Source organism: Amphiura filiformis, chromosome 1, assembly GCF_039555335.1.
Source record: "Amphiura filiformis chromosome 1, Afil_fr2py, whole genome shotgun sequence".
In the NCBI taxonomy this organism is placed as follows: domain Eukaryota; kingdom Metazoa; phylum Echinodermata; class Ophiuroidea; order Amphilepidida; family Amphiuridae; genus Amphiura; species Amphiura filiformis.
This window is the reverse complement of record NC_092628.1, coordinates 70,543,210-70,564,547: the sequence shown is the minus strand read 5'-3', so window position 1 is coordinate 70,564,547 and position 21,338 is coordinate 70,543,210. Positions and strand designations below refer to the sequence as shown.

Genomic DNA, 21,338 nt, shown 5'->3' with positions numbered 1-21,338 from the left:
TAAAACTTCGTATTTATGTGCAAAAATGATAAAATTATTCAAAACCTACTCAGATCAATGTTTGAAATAGACCTATTCTTCAGTTTTCATTCCAACTGCGAAGAAAACTCTGACAATTTTTGATAATCATTGAAAAAACATTCCAAGAAAGTTCTGACTATTTTTGATAGATAACCTACGTAACTATATGCGTGTGGGGTGAGGTTGAGACGTCTCCATAAAATAAAATAAAATAAAATAAAATAAAATAAAATAAAATAAAATAAAATAAAATAAAATAAAATAAAATAAAATAAAATAAAATAAAATAAAATAAAATAAAATAAAACTCGTTCAAATGCACTATTTCCGCAAATGGTATTTTATACCAAAAATTATGACATGCTAATCACTGGCCATTTTAATTTACCCAACTTCAATTAACATTTCGGCAGACCAGCGCAGCTAATGTAATTACAAAGACACGATCAGAGTGGATTTACAAATGAAGAACCATAGCCTATACTAAGAAGTTACTGTCATAGCTTGTCATTATGTTAATGGATTTCAATAAAATATAGGCTTTAATGATTAATATATGAACAATAATGGTAAATTATGTTAATGGAAAAAGCGACACAACCACCAAAGACCAAGGTCGCTTGCTCATTACAGGCATTTACACTTGAACAACACAACATTATAGTTCCATGGTGATTGACTTCAGTTGGTGAAAAAAAATGATTTCTACATTTGAATGACTAAGTATTTCCAATAATTATTGTTGTGCTGATTTTTCAAGAAAGCCGTTGTCATTACTTTGTATGAATTTATAGCTGCTCCTTGGATGTTTATATAGCTGCCGTGCGGAGAGCCTTAACGTGTAGTTATTACTTGGCAGGTATGTTAATACGATGATTGCTTTTACCAGGCGAACTTGAATACTATCTGCGAAGCTGGTCAAGCTTGGGACACTGAAAATTTTCAACACGGGAAGACTCCAATACGACGATATATAAGACAAGACTTGAAAGGTAAATAAGCATTTTTATATCATAACAGAATAAAGAAAATTGAGTTACTATCAGTTTACCAACCGCCTACTTTGTCCAATTGCGTATCATTTAAACCTGACAGGTTTTGCGCCAATTCAATATGCCTATATTCCACGTTCACATTTGTTTTCAACATATTAATCACGAGACTCAATTCAAGAAATACAATATCAATTCAATCTTCATTATTTTGATATTGTTTCGGAATGAGCGGAGAGAATCGAACATAATAGTCTAAAGAATACACCGAGAGGCTGTACCATACTCCCCAAGTGTCTTTATCCGGCGTGTGTACGCCCAAACGACTCAAGCTAATCGTAGATTCAACCTTTGTGCTCATTTTAGTGATAACATCCTACCCGGGATTAAGACCGACCATCACTGAGTAAGAAATGACCAGGTTTCTACAGTAAAATCCACGATTTTCATTTCGCTCTTGTTAAATTATTCCAAGATATATCGACTGTTAATTAGTTTCCTTTCATATTGTAGAAAAACTTCGTTGAAAGTCGCATTTTGGTAGAATTTTGATATAGGTTTACTTTTCCAAATTTTGCGAGGGCCCGGAGCTCACATTATAACGTCATAGTGACATTGTGTGCGGAAATATGTTTATACTTATTTTGGTATCACTGGATAAAGGAGACACAGCTAATCAGCTATACCAATTCTATAAACGGAATATGACATTCTGACCTTTATAATAGAAAACTAGGGGGTGTTGCAACAAACCCCTCTTCATAGTTTGTGTTACAAAATGTGTGTCAGAAGAACAAGGGTTAGGAGATAAACGTCATGAACGTGGGGGTCCTTCTGTTCAATCGAGTGAACCATATCGATAGACAATGACATACGGTAGTTGAATTTCTTGATCTGATCTGAGCTGATTTGATCGATCAATCTAACAGGTGTTTAACGTTTTCAATATTGGAGGGAAGATAAGATACTTTGCTTCAGACGACGAAGGATAAAATGAGATATGGGTTTTGGGAATTTCTTTTGGTGTAAGCCGATGCATTTTTTGGTTAAAGTGATTGATTTTACCGGCCATTTTTGGAAAATGTTCATAATATATCTGGAAAATGTATCTATCCAAATATTACCATCGGATGTTATATTCTTTGCTAAATACTATCAAAATATGATTTTCTATGCCCTATTGGCTTGTTAAAAAAGAAAACCGCTGCAGCCTTCAAATTTCCAACACATTTAGGGACGAAAAGCACATGGCTGTACCTTTTTAGAAGGTAAAACCATGTGATTCGTCTTTTAAAAAGCCTTAATGTACGATCTTTTTAAATTTTTAGGTTTTTCTTTTTTTCTTCCAAAATGATAATATGCAATCATTATGAAAGTTCCCAATACATTTGGACGCGAAAAACATTGGGAATTTGCAAAGAAACAACATCATAAACTTCACCTCTATAGCTCTCTATCACTCGAAACATTTCGCACTATTAGGATTAGGACAGCGAGTGCGGCCTCAGAGTTAGTCTCCTACGCGGCCAGTGTGGTTACGCTCCCTCCACATGTGGAGGGAGCGTAACCAAACTAGTTTTGTAGGAGACTACGGTTTGCGAACGTGGCCGACATAAAATCATAATCTAAAAAATTATGATTTTATGTCGGACCAACAGAAAATCATCCCGTTTTACTACAAATAGGGCGAATTTGACAGTTTGCTCATAGATTTAAGTTAGAACATGTGTAAGTATTACAAATATGCCAAAAATCGGGTTTGAAAAAATAAAGGTAAATTCTGAAAAAAGATCGTATATACATTAAGGCTTTAAACGACCCATTACGTAGTCCGAGGTGCTCTGACGATAACACTCCGATCGCCAGGCAATCTACGTTAGTTGTAGTAGGCCAGTGGGACAACGAAAACGCTACGTGAACGAGCTACCCATTACACTACAAATGAAGGCAATGTATGCAGCAAGCTCGGTATAGCAATTTGTCAATATATATGTTTTAAAACATAATAGATGGGTTCAATTAACTGTTCATGTTGTTCCATGTCTTTGCTTGTTAATGTATTATTCATAATTATGTTGATGTTTCTTACTAATAGGTACGCCATATTCCAGCACTTTATCTATCAATAACCGCAATGGATAAATTCGTACTAGTTGCTATTGCTATTGCTACGACCTTGATTCCTATGTCTAGACCACAACAGAGGTAAATCAAACAATATTAAATTGACGCTTTTGTCTTATGGTTATTAATGTATCATTATTTTGAATAAAACACGGGTGTCTAAAGCAATGTGAAATGTACTTGTAAAAATTCATTTTGGAACACCTGACGATAATTTCGATAGTTTCGAATGATTTGTATTCAATCGAAAACCCAAGATATTCAAGACAATCACTTTCATTTGTCTGTAAAATTAGACAATCTTGACAAATGTGTTTTCAAGTACTAGATTAAAAAATGCGCATGTGTAGGCCTACCCCCAAACGACTCAAGCTAAACGTAGATTCATCATATACTTACTTTAAAGGGGCATTTCGTGATCCACAGCCTCACCCCTCCCACTTTTCTCAAAAAAAGCCACTGGACACTTCTCTGACTACATGTTTATGTACAAAAAATTTCTTGCAGATTAAATCGTTAACCAAAAATTTAGTGAAATTTTGAATTACGTTTTGTTACACCAGAATGAAATTACAATACATTGTCTATGGAGCAGTGTAATACACATAATCATGCATAACTCGCGAACGCAAAATCGGAATCAACTGAAATTTTGGGAATAAGCTTTTTTCATGGATATCTACTGGAAAATGTCATAAAAATAAGATGCTAGGATCACGAAATACTACTTTAACAAAAGATTTTGCCAGCGTCTTATTAGTAGGAAATTGTATGGGTTGTGCTCCAACAAGGTTAGATATCCCTGCTTAAAGTATATACTCAGAAGACAATTTTCTAAGCTATCACAGCACGTCAATAAAATGAAAGTGAACCTATTCGAAATCATCGGCCATTTTATTAAAAAAAAAGCTGATTACGTTTACACTATACTGCTATACCTTTGACCATCTCTTATAGCATATGCTTAACCACTATGTCAGAGAACCAGAGCTTTCTTCAATCCTACCTCAGTGAATATACACAGAAGTACTACGCAAGATGTTCGAGTATCACTGGTTTCTTTACTTGTACCAGATACAGGTATGTCCGTTAAATATCACTTACAAATAGACGATAGACAACGTTATTAATTTTATTTGTTAAATTGATCATAATATTGCCTACTATACCCAGCTTAGATATGTTACATGTTAGAGAGCAAAGTGGCGCAGCGGTATGGGCTCTGACATAACTCATAATCGGAGGATTGCGGGTTCGAACCCCGGCGGTACCATTTTCTTGTGCACTTAGACAAGACCTCTTTTGGCTCTCTCCACACAGGTGTATGAGTACCGGTATGTACTGGGAAGGTAAAACAGGCTCGGTGTGCGGGAGGAGTGGAGAACCTTATTTGTAATTATATAGAAATATCGATCCTTAGAAATGAAAGACCTTTTTGGGAGCGATTACCGAATAGGGTGCAACTCTACTAGTCTTATTTCAAGACTGCCCTAACCCAACCCTAACCCCAAACTCTGTAAACGAGGACTGGACTTAAGTCTAGCAAGTTGCACCCTATTGTAAATAGTGATAACGAACCTTAAAGATAACCTTCCTTAGAGATAGGGGGATGTTTCGCTCTCGGCGGCTCGGCATGTTCGTTTGCTCATCAAATTCAATTTTCCATGATGTTTCTTTTTTCAGAATTTCTCACCAAGTAAGCCATCGTGTAGTGTACAGGACAGTGTATAGGGCTGTTTATGTATGTTGTGATGGATGGTATCTCAACGATGGGACTTGTAAACGTAAGTTAAACACTATTCCTATTTCATATCAAGTCATATAATGTTCCAAAGCGCCAATCATACTAGCAAATCATTTTTCGATAACGTCTGTTTTCTAACATTGCATATTTGGGTTGTTTGTGTTAATCCTGCTCATTTAGGAGCACCAACGAGTTAAAATTATCCAAAAATTCAAATTTAAACCATTTTTATAAAACAAAATATGACCGCGTACATTTTTCATTGTAAAATACATTTCAACTATATGAAACCATGTGCCCCAGAAACGAATATCGTCACACAATGCTGGGTAATAGGGTATCAAGTCAGATTGTTCAATTAGAAGAAGTTAACCAGTGGCAAAATAGTCCAAAAGTATGTATACGATAGAATTATAGAGTGATGACGTCACAGAAAACCTTTTTTGCATTTCAGCGTTTTGAATACCATGTATCGGTGGAGCATGATGAAAAACATCCACAGTCAAAATTTGGTGGGAATCGGATCATGAGGGCCCAAACAGTTATGAACCAGGCCAATTTACACCATTTCAATGGGGCTAATTGGCCATGCGACCATATCTCGGGCCCTCATGATCCGATTCCCACCAAATTTGACTGTGGATGTTTTTCATCATGTTCTACTGAAATATGGTCATGAAAATGCTGAAATGCAAAAAAGAAGATTTAATGACGTCACACTTCGGTACTCTATTGTGGTACAAGTGATTGGACGGGCATATGCATATATAATTATTGTGTGTTACTCAATCCGTATAACTTTGCGTGCGTATCATTTTTTCATCGTCTGTCTCAAGTTATTAATAACATTTTACATTTTTTCGATCACAAACAGCTAACACTAGTCCAAAACCTATGAGTCAAACAGTTGGAAATCCAACCACTCCAAGCTTCTACACAACTCAGGTGTCTACAACCGAAAACCGTGTGTTATCTACATCAGGTCATTCGAAAACCATTACCACGACGGGATATCCATCTGTTGACCTCTCTGTCACACCTGAAAGTAGTGCAACTATCGAGCAAAGCACGACTCAGACACTCGAAGACGTAACACCTACACCTGGTGATGTCACAAGTCCAAAACCAGTACAAGAGACTGTTGGAAAGACTTCATCTGCAACATCTGCCATCCTTACATCTGGAGATAGTACTCAGTCAGTCACAACTACAGACAACACTGTAAAATCAAGTTATTATCGCAATACTGATCTGACACAGACATCTAAAGACAATCTACAACCTACCAATACTATGGATCCCAAGCAGACAACATCTAGTGATCCGGTGCTCTCGACCAGCAATGAACACATTGGGTCCACAATATACAACCACTCACATTGGCCGTATACAACCGAAAACAACACCGCAGCTATTGACACAAATGACAACTATACCTTTCCAAACCAATCAACTGAAGACGAATTTTTGTCCTATTCTAATGATAACACGACGTCCAAAACAGACTTTGCTGATGGATCGGGATCTGGACCGGGTTATGGGTCTGGAGACTTTTCGACCTTTGTTTCACCAACTGCAGATTTCACGTTGTCAAGAAACGCCAAGCCAAGGCCAGCATTCTATGCTGCTGGGGAATTAGATAACGCTGTTACGACACTGTTACAGGTGAAAGGACATTATAATATATAACTGATATCTAAAGGCTATTATTTCAGAAGCAACCACTTTTGGTAATCATTGTAAAAGTAATTGGAGGTAAAATGTACTTTCGTTGAAAAATTGAAGTGTTTATGACCGGGGTTTATGACACCGAAGCGTATTGCATTCTAAACTAAAATACATCATACATTGCTTTGTGTTGTTAAAAAAATACTGCTCTTATCATCCATATGTTTGCAACACAATGCCCCCGGCAATGCCCTTGTTTGTTCTTAACATATTTTGCAACCCAATATTGGTGGTATTATTCACGTAATCATTATTTTTTGTTTTTGCACAGGACCTATTTTCGAAAGGAAATTCCAACAATAACTCAATGGTTAGTGAAAACGCTCATGAATTTCATTATTTTCATAAAAATGTGTTTATAAAAAATTAATACACTTATTTATTTCATGGAACATGGAAAGAGTAACGACAAGAAAATTGACGTTCTTGAAACAGTTTCTTAAAAAAACCCATTAGTGCATCATCTTGCAAAAGATTAAAAGGTCGAAATACATGTATATATGGAATAAAGATGGACTCAAACATCACCATTATAATCAATGTTGAACCGAGATAGAATATGCTTTCCATTCCCATACACGCTTTCACGCAAACTGTTTTTGCAAACAAAATATCATTCGTTTTGGAAAGTTAGGGACTTTCTTTTGGTTTGGTAAAGTTTAGGATTTTACAAGGTCTTTGCTATTATCAAATTTATATTTTCGGTGATAAAAACATCTCTTAATCCTACGATTTTTATAGAAGCTGCAACTAGTAATCTAAAATCATTGATATTATTTTATAGAGTTCTGCTGATTACTTAAATCAGTTGGAGGAACTTCAAGAACAACTGCTGTTAGTGGTGGAAGGTCTGGAAATCAACTCATCTGTACAAATAGCATGGCAAGATATTGGTATGTTAAGATTGCAATTGCAATATTTGACTTATGCTTAGATTCTCTTTGGCGATTTTGTTTTGGCAAGGCAATAGTTTGTTTTTGCTAAATGAATAAAAACGAAAAATTATTCGCTATTTCACGGATCTTTTTGCAAGGATGATGTAGTTTTCCTTAGTTGGAATATATTACAATCTATCAAAACTAATACCTGACTGTTCTTTTATGATTGCTACGCAAGGTACTGTTGAAGTTGCTCCACAAATGCCAATCATCAAATTTTGTACCAAATAAACTTTTTGTATACTTTACTTTACGTTATAATATTGTTATTCTGTCCCGTTTCATATATTGTTACATTATACAGTGATTGAATTGGTCAAATTCGAATCGGCAGCTGGAATCGAATCATATCAATTCAGTTCCGGAAATCTGTCAAACTCATATAACTTGCGTATAGCGTCAGGAACCATTGAAAATAACGGTAAGAAAAACAAAAATCTCAATAAATTATGGGTGATGACGTAAGCGTTTTCTGTTTTTCCAAGTAGAGCAATTTGTTAATCATCTATTTTCTGAGCTTCAATATTCATTATTTATTGTTTTTAGTATAATATAATCAGAAAAGTTAAACTTTGAAATGATTACAATAGTTAAATTTCCCATGCGATATTTATTAACACTAATTCAAAATAGGTAACACAAGTATTGTGTTTTTGTGTTTACCTTTGAAGAAATTGTTGGAATAGTGGCAATGTACAACCAACCAAGCCAACTAGGAGCAGTTGAGTTTCGTACTTCAAACGTTCCCAGGTATATTAAGAATATATTATCATCCATTACGTATATAATTGGTTATCATAGTTTTTGAGGGAGACTTTGGTTACAAACCAACTAAATGTATCTGAATAAACAATAATTTGGCGTTCTTGTTACCTGTAGTTCTGGAGATCCTGCTGCTTCTCAAATGGTTAGCGGGATCATTTCATTATCAGTGACTGTTGGCGGTACAAAGAAATCTGTCGGAGTGGACTTTAGTTTGAATGTTGAAGAGGTAGGTTCAAAATTTACGGACGCTATGATACCTTTAAATTGATATCGTAATTTTGCTTATATTTTGGATGCTGAATTGTTTACCTAAAACTAAAAAGTGTAGTCGTAACGTTGAAATACTTTTAGATATCACGAGCAAAACACAAGTTCCTATAATGATGTTGGCCGTATTTTTGTCTTCATGTACTTGTTTCAGGTTTAAGTACAAATTGCAAACAGTAGAATCACATAAATAAAATTATTGTTTGAATATCATAATAATCAATGATGTAATTCAATTAATTCCATATTAGGAGATGAACAGCCAGTTGGATACACAAATTTATTGTGCTTTCTGGATTCCAATCGAAAAGTGAGTATCATTTGTACTGATATTAAAGGATGCAAACTATTGTCCTGCGTATTATGCAGCAAAATATGCGTCTAGAAATATAGAAATATGAAAATCATTATATTATGAGATGAGTATATTGGAGTCGACAATCTAAAGCTATTTAACAGGTCGAAACTAACATATAGATATAGGGGTGTGTTTTGCATTCACAAACAATAATATTGCTTTTAACTCTTTTCACTTAATTATTTCAGTGCATAATGAGGCTGTTCGACACACTTGGTTTGTTAGTAACGCGTTAATTGCAGAATTCCATTAGGGTGAAAGTACTTGCATTAATATTTTATTAGCAAGACTTTGAGTGAACTATATGTAGTTGAGATAATTAATAATTACTAGCCATAGATATATGTTTTATTGTTAACGACTTGATGTTTACAAAGTGTAGGATAATAATCCTTTTGGTCATCTAACAATATAAGAAAGTGCAATAAATAAGATTTTCACTGCAAACTGAAAACGGGGATTTATAGTGTGCAATGCTTAGGCATAAACCAACAAACCTGAACTCACACATAACTGGGTTTATGTTTTGTAATAAAAATGTGTGTTTAAGTTAACAATAAATCCCAATAATTATTTTGCCTTTTGTTAGTTCATGGAGTGATACTGGTTGTGAGCTCCTCAGCACATCAGGAGGAATGGTACAATGTTTATGTGACCACACTACCAACTTTGCCATATTAACACAGATTGTGGAAAAACCGTTGGTATGCCTATATATTTTTGTTACCAAATTCCCATTGATAAAATAGAAGCCAATCATGATAAATTTGCATTTATGTTTTGATACCAATACCGTAAAACCTCGTCTACAAGCATATAGAGTGCTTCTGATGAAAGCTAAATTATTCCAGGCGTCATTATGGAGTTTGAGCAAATAAATTACAGATCCGGTCATATATACAAACAAGTATTATTGTAAGACCAATCTATTGTATTAGTATATTTACGCTTGTTTCGTATTAATTAAGCTTTCATCAAAAACACTATATATGCTTGTAGACAAGATGTTACGGTATACGAGTTGTAGAAGGTTTTATAGATGAGTTTTCGATTGCAGCTAATTCGGCTTACGAAATATGAATATCAGAAGTTACCACAATCATGACAATACTGTACTTAAAAACCCTGTCAACACCCTTGTATCACTATTAACTAGTATGCTATAAAATGCTGAGGATAGACGTCAAGCTCCAGGTATTTGTCTATAATAATTAATAATGATAAATATTTAAAGTGATACAATAAACAGAATTCAAGATACATTGCCCTGAGTGCCAAAAACACATTTTTTGCAGACAATTCACGACGTTATTTTATCAATGATTGGCAGAGTTGTTGGCGGTGTGTCCATTGTATGTTTATATCTGACGGTAATAAGTTACTTATTTCTCAGGTAAGTATTGACAACATGTTGCAACAGATTTCAACATATCATTCTATTGTCACTTGGTAGTACTTTCGCAGTATAGCTTGGTTAATTCGCCCTTATTTTTTTTTTTTTATGTCAGTGAGATTTAAGCGATAAACCATTTAATCTGATTTGAGAGAGAAGAACGTGGATATGAATCTAGGAAATAAATAAGTTTGCTCATAATTTTCGTATTGCTTTTGTTTTTCTGGACAGGCTTCTTGGGTCGTTATCCATCAAAGTCCATGCCAATTTATCCATATCTTTAGCAACAGCAAATCTTTTATTCTTGATTGCTGGGAATGGAACACATGGCAGAGTAAGTGTTGCATAAGTAATTATGACATATTCGTGTTAGTTCGGGTTACCTAAAATTACGTTAGCTAAAGTTAGCCATTTATAGAATTCTATAATTCCAAGGTCAACGTTTATACAGGGCTATACAACCTGACCTATCTACGACTTATTGTTATGAAGTTATAAGCAAAAAGGTAAAAGGTCAACATTTGGGTTCTACATGGCTCAAAACAGACATTTTCCTCCGATTTTAACAATTTCAATAAGGAATAGTTTGCAATACCCAAGATATTCTGTTACCTACGTAACACAGTGAAATGGGCCAATGGCCAATCAGTCCTATTGGTTGTGACCTATTTTACTGCGTTTTCCTAGGCAACCAAATGTCACATATAGTGCAAACTATTCTTTTTCTTGATTGCTATTAGCAGACGATACGAAAAATGTGAGACCATATTCATCACAAGCAAAGGAAATTGACTATTTTGACCCATGTGGAGCCCAAATGTTAAAATGTTGGCCTTCAGCCATTTTTACTCATAATTTCGGAACCGCAAAAGCTAGTGAGTTTGGCCCGTAGAGTAGGGTTTTTCGTCTCCTAAAAAAGAAATACCTTCGTAAAACGTAATCTTCTTGGTTTTTGTTTCAGCAAACCTGTAAAACTGTGGCTTTTATATTGCATTACCTCTACCTGGTTGTTTTCATGTGGATGCTGGTTGAAGGAGTTATCCTCTATCGGAAGACATCAGTGTCTCAGAATAAGACACAGAAATTTGCTCCTTTGTTTGCATTTGCGTGGGGTAGGTATTGGTAGTGAACTTACGATTGTATTAGGAACATCTGTATTAAAATCCAGACAAAATCATTTCAAATCAGATGAGTAACTCGGAACTCTTTATTTACAGGACTTCCACTTGGTATTGTTGCTTTGTCTGGTGGTATCCGTTTTCAACAATATGCATCACGTGATTTACAAAGGTAATGAAGTCCCACTTTTTTATACAGATTATACCCAATGACCCAATTTAGTTTACATGATTTTCTGCCGCAACTCGCAAATATAACCTTTTAATTTCGATAATTGTCATGTCGGTACGTCACAGCAATCTTATTCTTATGACACTATAAGAGGGGTGTATACCTCTGTAATAGATTTCCTCCCGGTGTGCGGTGCTGAATCCTTCGTCGTCTGTATCGTCTATCGTAAGTCTGTCTCGTCCATCGATATTAAGTTCAATAGACTTCAGTGGTCTAATCTCAAGTTACAACCATGTTGGATTTCTGCATTGGCAGATTTGAATCGCGCGCGCTAACTTAATGCCGCAGGAGTATTACTAATACTCGTGTATTATACGTGTGTGTATAATACACACGCGTATTTGTCCGTACGCTGGCGACGCAACCGCGCAAACGCACTGATTCGAATCTGCCACTGCGAAATCCAACATGGTGTTACTCTCAACTTGAGACAAGACACATTTATATGCATATAATTTGTGTTATGCTTGTCAACCCAGAGCACTGACGAATGAGGGCGTCAGTCTAGCAATAATCCACCAAATGACTTGTGCTAATCTTGTGTCCGGCCTCTTAACGAAAATAAAATAGCCTACCGTGTTACCTGCTTGCCTATCTGTGCCTTATGTTTGTGTGTAGTTATAGTCCTAATTTTGTGTGGGCATACAGTATAATTTCATAGTGACGTCATATGGAGGATGTTAGTACTTCTTTTGGTATTGAATTAGAGCTATCTCGGTATAGAAATCCAGGGGGTATACCAGCCCTTAGTAAAGCGTATGAGCAGCATTTACCTCAGTATATATTTGGGGCTTGCATGCAAAATATAAGCTAATAAACCGTCCTTTCCACTTTACATTTTTCTAGCTGTTGGCTTTCCACACAACATGGTTTGATTTGGGCGTTCTTAGGACCTGCATTCCTTATTGTGCTCGTAAGTGATAGCAGAGAAGATGAATAAAGAGAGAGAATTGGGCATCATTCGCATTTCTGAGGTCTTGGAAATTAACTTCAGTTAGTGTATATTACATCGCCCTCGCGTTTCAGATCATCACATATTCTCATTAATGTAACAATTGTTAAAATTTGAATTGATAAAACGAAACCAATTAATGCTTAATTTAAGTACAGATATCATATTTCATTAAAAAAGTAAGCTACCCTTTCTGTAATAGTCATATCTAGGTAGTAATAGTATAAAACAGTTTTCCTTTTTTTAAATTCTTTTCCTTAATTTAAGTACAGATATCATATTTCATTAAAAAAGTAAGCTACCCTTTCTGTAATAGTCATATCTAGGTAGTAATAGTATAAAACAGTTTTCCTTTTTTTAAACACCCGATTTATTACCCTAATATTTACCGTTTGCTTTTTTACAACAGGTTAACATTATCATTGTACTAATTGTTATGAAAACGTTTATGAAACTAAAAGTGAATCTTGAAAAAAGGGAAGCAGAGAAAATTAGGTAAGCATGCTGCTTTTAATTTTATTTTCCGAGCTACTGTGACAGTTGAGAGTATATTAATCCGAGTTGACAAAAATATAATACGATAATCGTTTGATATTGCAATTGAATTGAATGGGGACATTGGTCTAGAAGTTGAGAGGAGGTAGGGATCCTGATATTTGCTGTAAATTTATTGTATGGTTTTGTGTGTAATATGGCCAACTGTTTCATCGTATATTATTTATTATCCCAGCAAAACGTTTTTAAAACGTTTTAAATAAGTTATATTTTGGGTTTTGGTTTGGTTAAAAACGTTTTAATAACATTAAAATTTCGGGTTATATAAAGGTCATGTAATCGTTTTAAAACGTTTTGTATGAAAACACACTACAACAATATTTTTAAAATGTTTTCGAAATGTCATTGTAAACTATTTTTGCAAACATTTTTGGCCAAATATTTTGTCAACACTTAAATAACATTATGTTAAAATATTTGCACCCAGCAATCACAGAAATGTTCTTAAAATGTTTTTTACAAAACGTTTTAATAACATTTAAATGTCGGGTTATATAAAGGTCGTGAAAACATTTTAAAAACGTTATTGTAAATATTTTGGGCAAACATTTTTTGCAAAATATTTTTTCAACCCAAAAATGACATTCTGTTTAGAATGATTTGTACCAAGTTTTCAAAAATGTTTTTGGAATGTTATTAAAACGTTTTTATACCCTTTATATAACCCGACATTTAAATGTTTTCTGTAAAACATTTGTGTTTGCTGTGCAGTAAATTACCATCAAATGTTATTTAATGTTATGAAAACGTTTTATACTATTAATGTACCCTTTATATAACCCGACATTTAAACGTTTTCTGACAACCTTTTATAACCTTTTGCGAATGATGTCGAAAACGTTTTGTGTTTGCTGGGATGTTAGTGGGTTTATGTCATATTTGGTATCAAAATAATTGCACGAGTTTTCTCTGTGAAACAATGCCTTCATCTTTGTTGTCGCTTGTTGTATACTAGAGTTTGAACGTTTAAAAACTGTATTGAGACTTTTGGGACACCCTGTATTTGAATTTCTTGACATAATTATGCTCGCCAAGGTGCAAACTAAATTTGATATTTAATAAAAAAGAAATACTAAAATATTTGTCAAGGAGTTCCAAAAGGGATGCTAAGGTGTATGTTATATGTATTTAACACTTTCATTATTATTTTATCTCTTCCACCAGGACGGCATTGCGTGCCGTTGTTATGATGACGCCTATTTTAGGGTTGACGTGGATCTTTGGGTTATTCAGCAGTTTCCATGTCACTTTTGAGTATCTTTTTGTCATTTCCTTGTCAACACAGGTAAATAAATGTTTTATAATGGTACATAGACTTGTAGCTTAATTACTTTTTACAGCTTTGAGCATTATTGAATACCATTTCCATCCAAATATGAAATTCTATTATTTGATTGACTTTTTACCAGTTTATGGTATTTCTTTGTCTTTCAGGGTATCATGATATTTGTCTGCTATTGTGTCAAGAACACAGAGGTAAATAACTGAATGTATAAAGAGTAAGGAGTAAAAGGAAACTTTCTTGACGGTTGAATTAACCAAAAAAAATAGATGAACGAACTGTGTAATGAAAAAATGGATGAACGAATGAAAAAATACACGAACGATCGCATGATTAATGAATGAATGAATGAACGAACTAATGAATGAATGAATGAATGAATGAATGAATGAATGAATGAATAATGAATAAATGAATAAATGAATAAATGAATAAATGAATAAATGAATATTATGAACCGGGAGAATATAACGAACGAAATCAATTAAACAACCAATCTGATCATTTTTGTAGGTTCGCAGAGCTTTTGCCAAAAAACGAGGAAAGATAGGAGCAGCGGATAGCGGAGGATCCACTGCATCGGCTAGTGGTACTTTGGTCACTAGAATGGAAGGAACATGAACCTTGTTGATACTGATTGGTCTTCGGTATTTATGTTTAAATGCTAACAAAACACCAGTCAGTGGTCTGATGACCAGAATCGACACTAATGTAATTCAAATGCAGTTCAAAGTATTTTTCAGTCATGCGCAGATTTCAGGAATAAACGAAATGCAGTTGTGTGTTTTGAAGACGATTGGTGTCAAACTCACAACTTACATTTGAAGGCTTCATAGAAATGTGGCCGGCCCGTCAACAATAGTTAGGGAGTGTTCATTAATATTTTGGTAGGGGGGGGCTGGTCTTCCTCAGATTTTTAATTGGCACCATCTGTAGAATGAATTCAGACTTCTACTTTCATTTATAATTGCTAAATAAATCATGAGAGTACTCCGTCTTTTGGAGGTGACGTGAGTGCATATGCATGAGACTGACGCGTCGGTCCCGTGTATTGACACTCAAACCAGGGAGTCATTATATCGCAGTCAATTTTTTGTGTTCAATCCGCCCGGTTTGTATTCGGGATCGAGCGCTCTTTAGATTAGCAAGTGCTAATTGAATTAAAGTAATAATTTACATCCGACATCATTATGAGTCGAGATTAAGGCTTGTAGTACAGTCATGGACAAAAGTTTGGAATATTGTTATGTTTTGTTTAATATCCCTGTTTTTAAGTGCAGGTTTCTTACCAGCAATGACCCGTCAGCCATGCAAAATGGATCACGAGTGTCTGGCAAGGTCTTAGGTATCATTTCATATAATGCAGCACAATGGCTTCTTATGTCTGACCAATGATCCATCGGGCATTCTTTTCGCAGTAATTTCAGCGATATGATTCATAAGGGCACACTGGATTTTGCATTATCGTGTGAAGAAACCAGCTTTACTTTGTTGTATCTGTCTGTTTTATACGATATTTCTGATCATGGGGTGCGAGGTGAGCGCAGATTTATACGCCCGCTTCATTGACTTACGTATTCGCGGCTACAAACAGAAGGATATTGGTGTCGCTTTAGGAATTACACAAGGCGCAGTTTATAAAATGGCTGAGGTCCATAAACGCGCCTCTTACCCGGAAATTTGTGAACAATAGACGGGTTAGTGCAGATTTTCGCCCAAGATGACCAATAAGAAAGCCGATACTTCTGCAAAGACATCAGCATGCGCGCTTGCGTGGGTCACAGAAGACAGGTTGGTCAAGCCCTGCTTGAAGATTGTATCCTATACCTAGAGTCCATGGAGGTGGTGGTGGAATTACAGTATGGGGGGGCATTTCACAGTAGGTAAAATCACACTTCTACATGCTAGAAGGACACATGAACCAGGACCAATACCTTCCGTTTGGAAGAAGAGACGTCGGGAACAATTTTGTGATCCAAGATGACAATGCCACGGCGCTCATAGCCCGACGCGTGAAGGAATTCCTTGAAAATGGGAATGGAGAACACCTGGATTGGCCGGCTTTGAGCCCCGATACCCTATAGAGAACTTATGGGCAGAAGTATCCCGCAGGCTAGGTAACATGGACAGCAATCAATCACCCTACAGGAACTTAGATACGTCCTTATTGCTTGCTGGCGAGATACTTCACAAGGAACCTTAGCAAACCTGGTCGAGAGAATGCCACGTCGCGTATGTGACCTTGAGCTGGCAAGGAGTGGACACACCAAGTATTGAGTTGTTTTCTGAAGCAAGAGACTTAGGCCTTTCTGAACATGTCACAGTGAGAATATAAGTTTTTATTTAAATAATACAGTTTGCTAGTGTCTTTAATCTAGAGAGACCGCCAAGTGTTGCAATTGTGCGATCCTTCCATTGTTACTGTAACGCGCTTCCTCAGGTAATTGTTTGTTTAATTGACAAACTGTGTGATGTAAACATCAAAGGACATTTGTACATTTGGAAGTAAATTCAACTGAGCACTACTCCAGCACATTAAACCTAATATGATTAAAAACTGCATTTGATACAAAAATAGAAATATTCCAAACTTTTGTCCAACTTTTTTTATACCATCCAAATGAGAGTACCATTATTATTGCATTGGGTAACATATTGGAAACCAGTAAATACGGTATATTGTCACGATAATGTTTGATATTTGTTGGTATGGTGATTAGTTACACTACAAAATTCTTATTGCGACCGCCTGCACAGATACGCCGGTGCCAAGGTACATAAAGTACCTACGTAGTACCAATGCTGCTACTGCACAGGACCTACCAGCAGTGGTACTGCATTGGTGCTACACTGGTATTCACCTGATACTGCACAGTGCACAGTACCAGCCAAGTGGTGCCTTGACGACGGTGTACATATGCAGGCGGTCCCAATAGGAATCTTGTAGTGTATTTTTATACCTATTAGATAAAACCAATCATAATCTACAGTCTCAACAAGATTAAAACGTTCCTTAATAAATTGATATAAATTATTAATACAAAAGTAATTTCCGGGAGTAATTTATTGCACGTATACATATATTTTTCCAATCAACATCTGCTTGGCAACGTGAGGTTTCTTTTATTAGAAAGCAGTCAGACAAATGTACTTTCTGTGTCACGTGCTACGCTACCAATTTATTGTCATTTGTTTTAATATTTTATGTCGTGAATGAACATTGTGCGGTGAAATTGTGAAATTATTTTTATCATTTCAACCATGGAGTTATACTACTATGTTATGTATTTTTGCCTGGGTGTTTTCAAATCGATCAACTCTGAAACTTCTCCCGGACCAGAGATAGGCAAACAAAAAACATATATCGTCGTTTGTGTATATTTGATCTAAAACAAAATTATGTGGTGCTCAAAAAGTTAAAACTTGATTATTTCAAATGGAATAAGGTATTTTGTTAGTTATGTTCATTAACTTCAAGTGAATCACAGACTCGTTTAGAGGGGCTATTTCATAGTCCAACGATGCTCGAATGCATTTTGTATTTGGACATGAGCCAAACCAAAATCCGAAATCAAGTTGAAATCGGCAATCATAATTGAAGACAACCACGTAGATAATATAGAAAAGAGATGTTTCAAATCTAAGAGAATTGAGATTTGGCTTACGTTAGGACTTGCAGTAGACATATTAATCATGTTAATACGGTCTGAAGTTGCAAGGGATTTTCCGTTAGGCGTTGCCTTATCTGTTCTTTTTGGTTTTTGGATTTCGGCTGCAATTTTCCGATCACAATAATAATGATAATCATTGTTATCAAAATATAAATTTTGATTTTGGTTTTGAATTCTGAAACATTTATTAGCATGAATTTGAAACAACATTCATGGTCATTACAAGTTGTGGGTATTTTTCTAAAAATTTGAAAAGACGTTGAGAGACCGGAACTACTACACCTAGACCAAGGTAACCACCAGGGAAGACCGATCTCTCCTGAAACTTTGCCACAATTGCCTGACTCTCGGCTACGAACAGAATGGCTGATGTCCATAAACGCGCCTGTTCCCAGAAAAATTGTGAACAATAGACTGGTTAGTGCAGCTTTTCGCCCAAGATGACCAATAAGAAAGCCGATACTTCTGCAAAGACATCGGCATGCGCGCTTACGTTGGTCACAGAGACACAGGAATTTGACAGTAGGCAACTGGCGTACTGTGATCTTCAGTGAAGAGGCCCGTTTCCTCCTCTAAAGACTAGATGGCCGATTCAAGGTGCGAAGACAGGTTGGCCGAGCTCTGCTTGAGGATTGCACCCTACATAGAGTCCAGGGATGTGATGGTGGAATCACAGTACGGGGAGAATTTCACAGAAGGTCGAAATCGCACCTGTATGCTAGAAGGACAACACCACGGCACACAGAGCCCGACGCGTGAGAATGTAGAGCACCTGGACTGGTCGGCTTTGAGCTCGGATATATACCCTATAGCGAACTTATGGGTATAAGAATCCCGCAGGCTAGGTAACATAGACAACAACCAATCACCCTGCAGGAACTTAGACACGCCCTTATTTCTTGCTGGCGAGATATTCCACATGGAACCTTGGCAAACCTGGTCGAGGGAATATCACGTTGAGTACGTGACCTTGAGCTGGCAAGGAGTGGACACACCAACATTACTGTTGAGTTGTGTTTTCTCAAGCAAGAGACTTACCTGAACATATCACAGTGAGAGTATAAGTTTTTGTTTAAACAATAAAGTTTGCTAGTGTCTTCAATCTAATTTTGTAATACAAAGAGACCGCCAAAAAGTGTTGCAATTGTGTGATCCTCCCAATGCACTTCCTCAGGTAATTCTTTGTTTAATTGACAAACTCCGCTTGCGGGGCTCGTGCATTGGACTTATGAACATATCCAATTTCCCTCTCAACAACGCATTTAATAACCTGCATTATTAATGGAGTTCTTTTTTATATAAATCTGGAATAATTGCTACTAGAGTTTGGTCTATACTATACTATACTATACTATACTATACTATACTATACTATACTATACTATACTATACAGGGTGTAACAATAAAATTTATACAATTGCATTTTAACTTCTCAGGAAAAAACTAAAAGAGTTATTGCACAAATGTTATATACAATATAATCAATAATATCTTGGCTAAAAGAAGACGTTTAGTTGGTTTCTTTACTAGCCTGGGTTCAAAAGTTATGTCCGATTAATTAAATGGTCCAGAAAACGTGTTGGGCCACTTTTGCCATGTTTGCGCATATCAAGTTTGAACCGCGTAGTTATGTTTATCGTGCATTAAACATCAAAGAACTGACACAAAATAATTATAATTGGTGTTTCTTCATATAATTAGCATGAACTTAATAATAATATGATATTTCTTTAAAATCTATAAATGAAGTCATGAAATTTCTTTCAAATAACCTTATAAATAAAGTAATTTCTCATATCCCTGAGTTATCATTGGTTAAACTGAAAACAACGTTTTTTGCACCCATAAGTACAAAACACTCAAGGTGATATTCTATTATGTAATCATTTCTACCACTTCGAATACCCCATTGTTTAAAACTACCTATCATAAAAACGTCGTCCAACTGGTCCTTGGTTCAACTCTATTCAGTCACTTTTGTAACACTTAGACAACAAAAGTGGCCCCAAGCTGTTTTAAGACTAGGTTACATAATTGGCCATATCTTCACCTGTATACCATCAATTTTATTAGAGCAAAGATTATCTGGTGGCTAAAGAAATTATCTTGATAGACACATAAATATCAAACCAAAAAATAAGCGGCATACTTGTGTCATTCTATTTTCAAAATTGTACAAACTTTATTGTTACACCCTGTACTATACTATACTATACTATACTATACTATACTATACTATACTATACTATACTATACTATACTATACTATACTATGTGTGAATAATAGGATCACCCTATTCAATTATAAGATTACACAGATACACCCAAATATTTGTGTAATTGGTCTGTCGTTCTAAAATAATGTTCATTTGCGAAAGTTTTATATCGTACTGTTTAATTGACATGATCACAATTAACTAGGTGGACCAGTTCTATGATAATATTACAAACTTTGTGAATAAAGATTCGATAAAAACCTTTCATGATCCATCAGTTTGCACCAGTCAAAATAACACCTAAAAGATTAACTCTACTGGGATTGCATTATTTGATTTCATCATTTCTTCTGAAATGAAACAAACAGTTCGACATATCGATTACAATTTTCATCCATTAAAAACAAGAAAGAAAATATATAATAAAACAGACTTGATCCATGGAGGCGTGACCGAAATTAAAGGTTCACAACCGCCTTCTTGGTTACCATTGTCATTATTGTCCTTTTTGATGGTTCTTTAATTAAAGTAATGAGATAAAGACACGCTAACGTCTCCTTGTTAATGCATTGTTCTATATATATAAGTAACACCCTTTTAAACAAATCGATTTAACTCGCTTCAGAGCACAGTATTACCATGGAAGCAAAGATTTGTAAAAAAATTCAGAATTTAATGGCAACATCTGTAGAATGAATTCAGACTTCTACTCTCCTTAAGGCTCATTTATGGGTGTGTGAATCATGAGAGTACTCCTTCGGTGGGGCATGCCTATGCATGAGACTGACGTATTGACATTCAAAGTAAGGAGTCATATATATATAGCAGTCAGTTTCAAAAAGAGTAGGTTGTTTACCCGAGCTGACCCAATCCGCCAGGTTTGTTCATTGGGAGCCCCCTTAAGATTAGAATTGTAATTAGAATTTAAGTAACAGTTTACTTCTGACATCAATAATATTATTGTAATTAAAATGACAAAAT

The 21,338-nt window shown here is 35.4% G+C and overlaps 1 protein-coding gene across 1 annotated transcript; it reads left to right on the top strand.

Moving 5' to 3' along the window:
• Positions 1 to 749: 749 nt before the first annotated feature.
• LOC140162704 (adhesion G protein-coupled receptor L3-like) lies at positions 750 to 17,501 on the top strand. Its single transcript, XM_072185980.1, has 21 exons — positions 750 to 1,013; positions 3,109 to 3,218; positions 4,095 to 4,217; positions 4,821 to 4,921; positions 5,756 to 6,546; positions 6,881 to 6,919; positions 7,394 to 7,502; positions 7,852 to 7,968; positions 8,219 to 8,297; positions 8,427 to 8,538; positions 8,831 to 8,889; positions 9,527 to 9,641; positions 10,233 to 10,330; positions 10,562 to 10,664; positions 11,292 to 11,442; positions 11,548 to 11,620; positions 12,527 to 12,593; positions 13,042 to 13,127; positions 14,352 to 14,472; positions 14,622 to 14,663; positions 14,983 to 17,501. Exons 2-21 carry the CDS (start codon positions 3,148 to 3,150, stop codon positions 15,088 to 15,090), a joined length of 2,565 nt encoding a protein of 854 aa, XP_072042081.1. The 5' UTR covers positions 750 to 1,013; positions 3,109 to 3,147; the 3' UTR covers positions 15,091 to 17,501.
• The last annotated feature ends 3,837 nt before the right edge of the window (positions 17,502 to 21,338 follow it).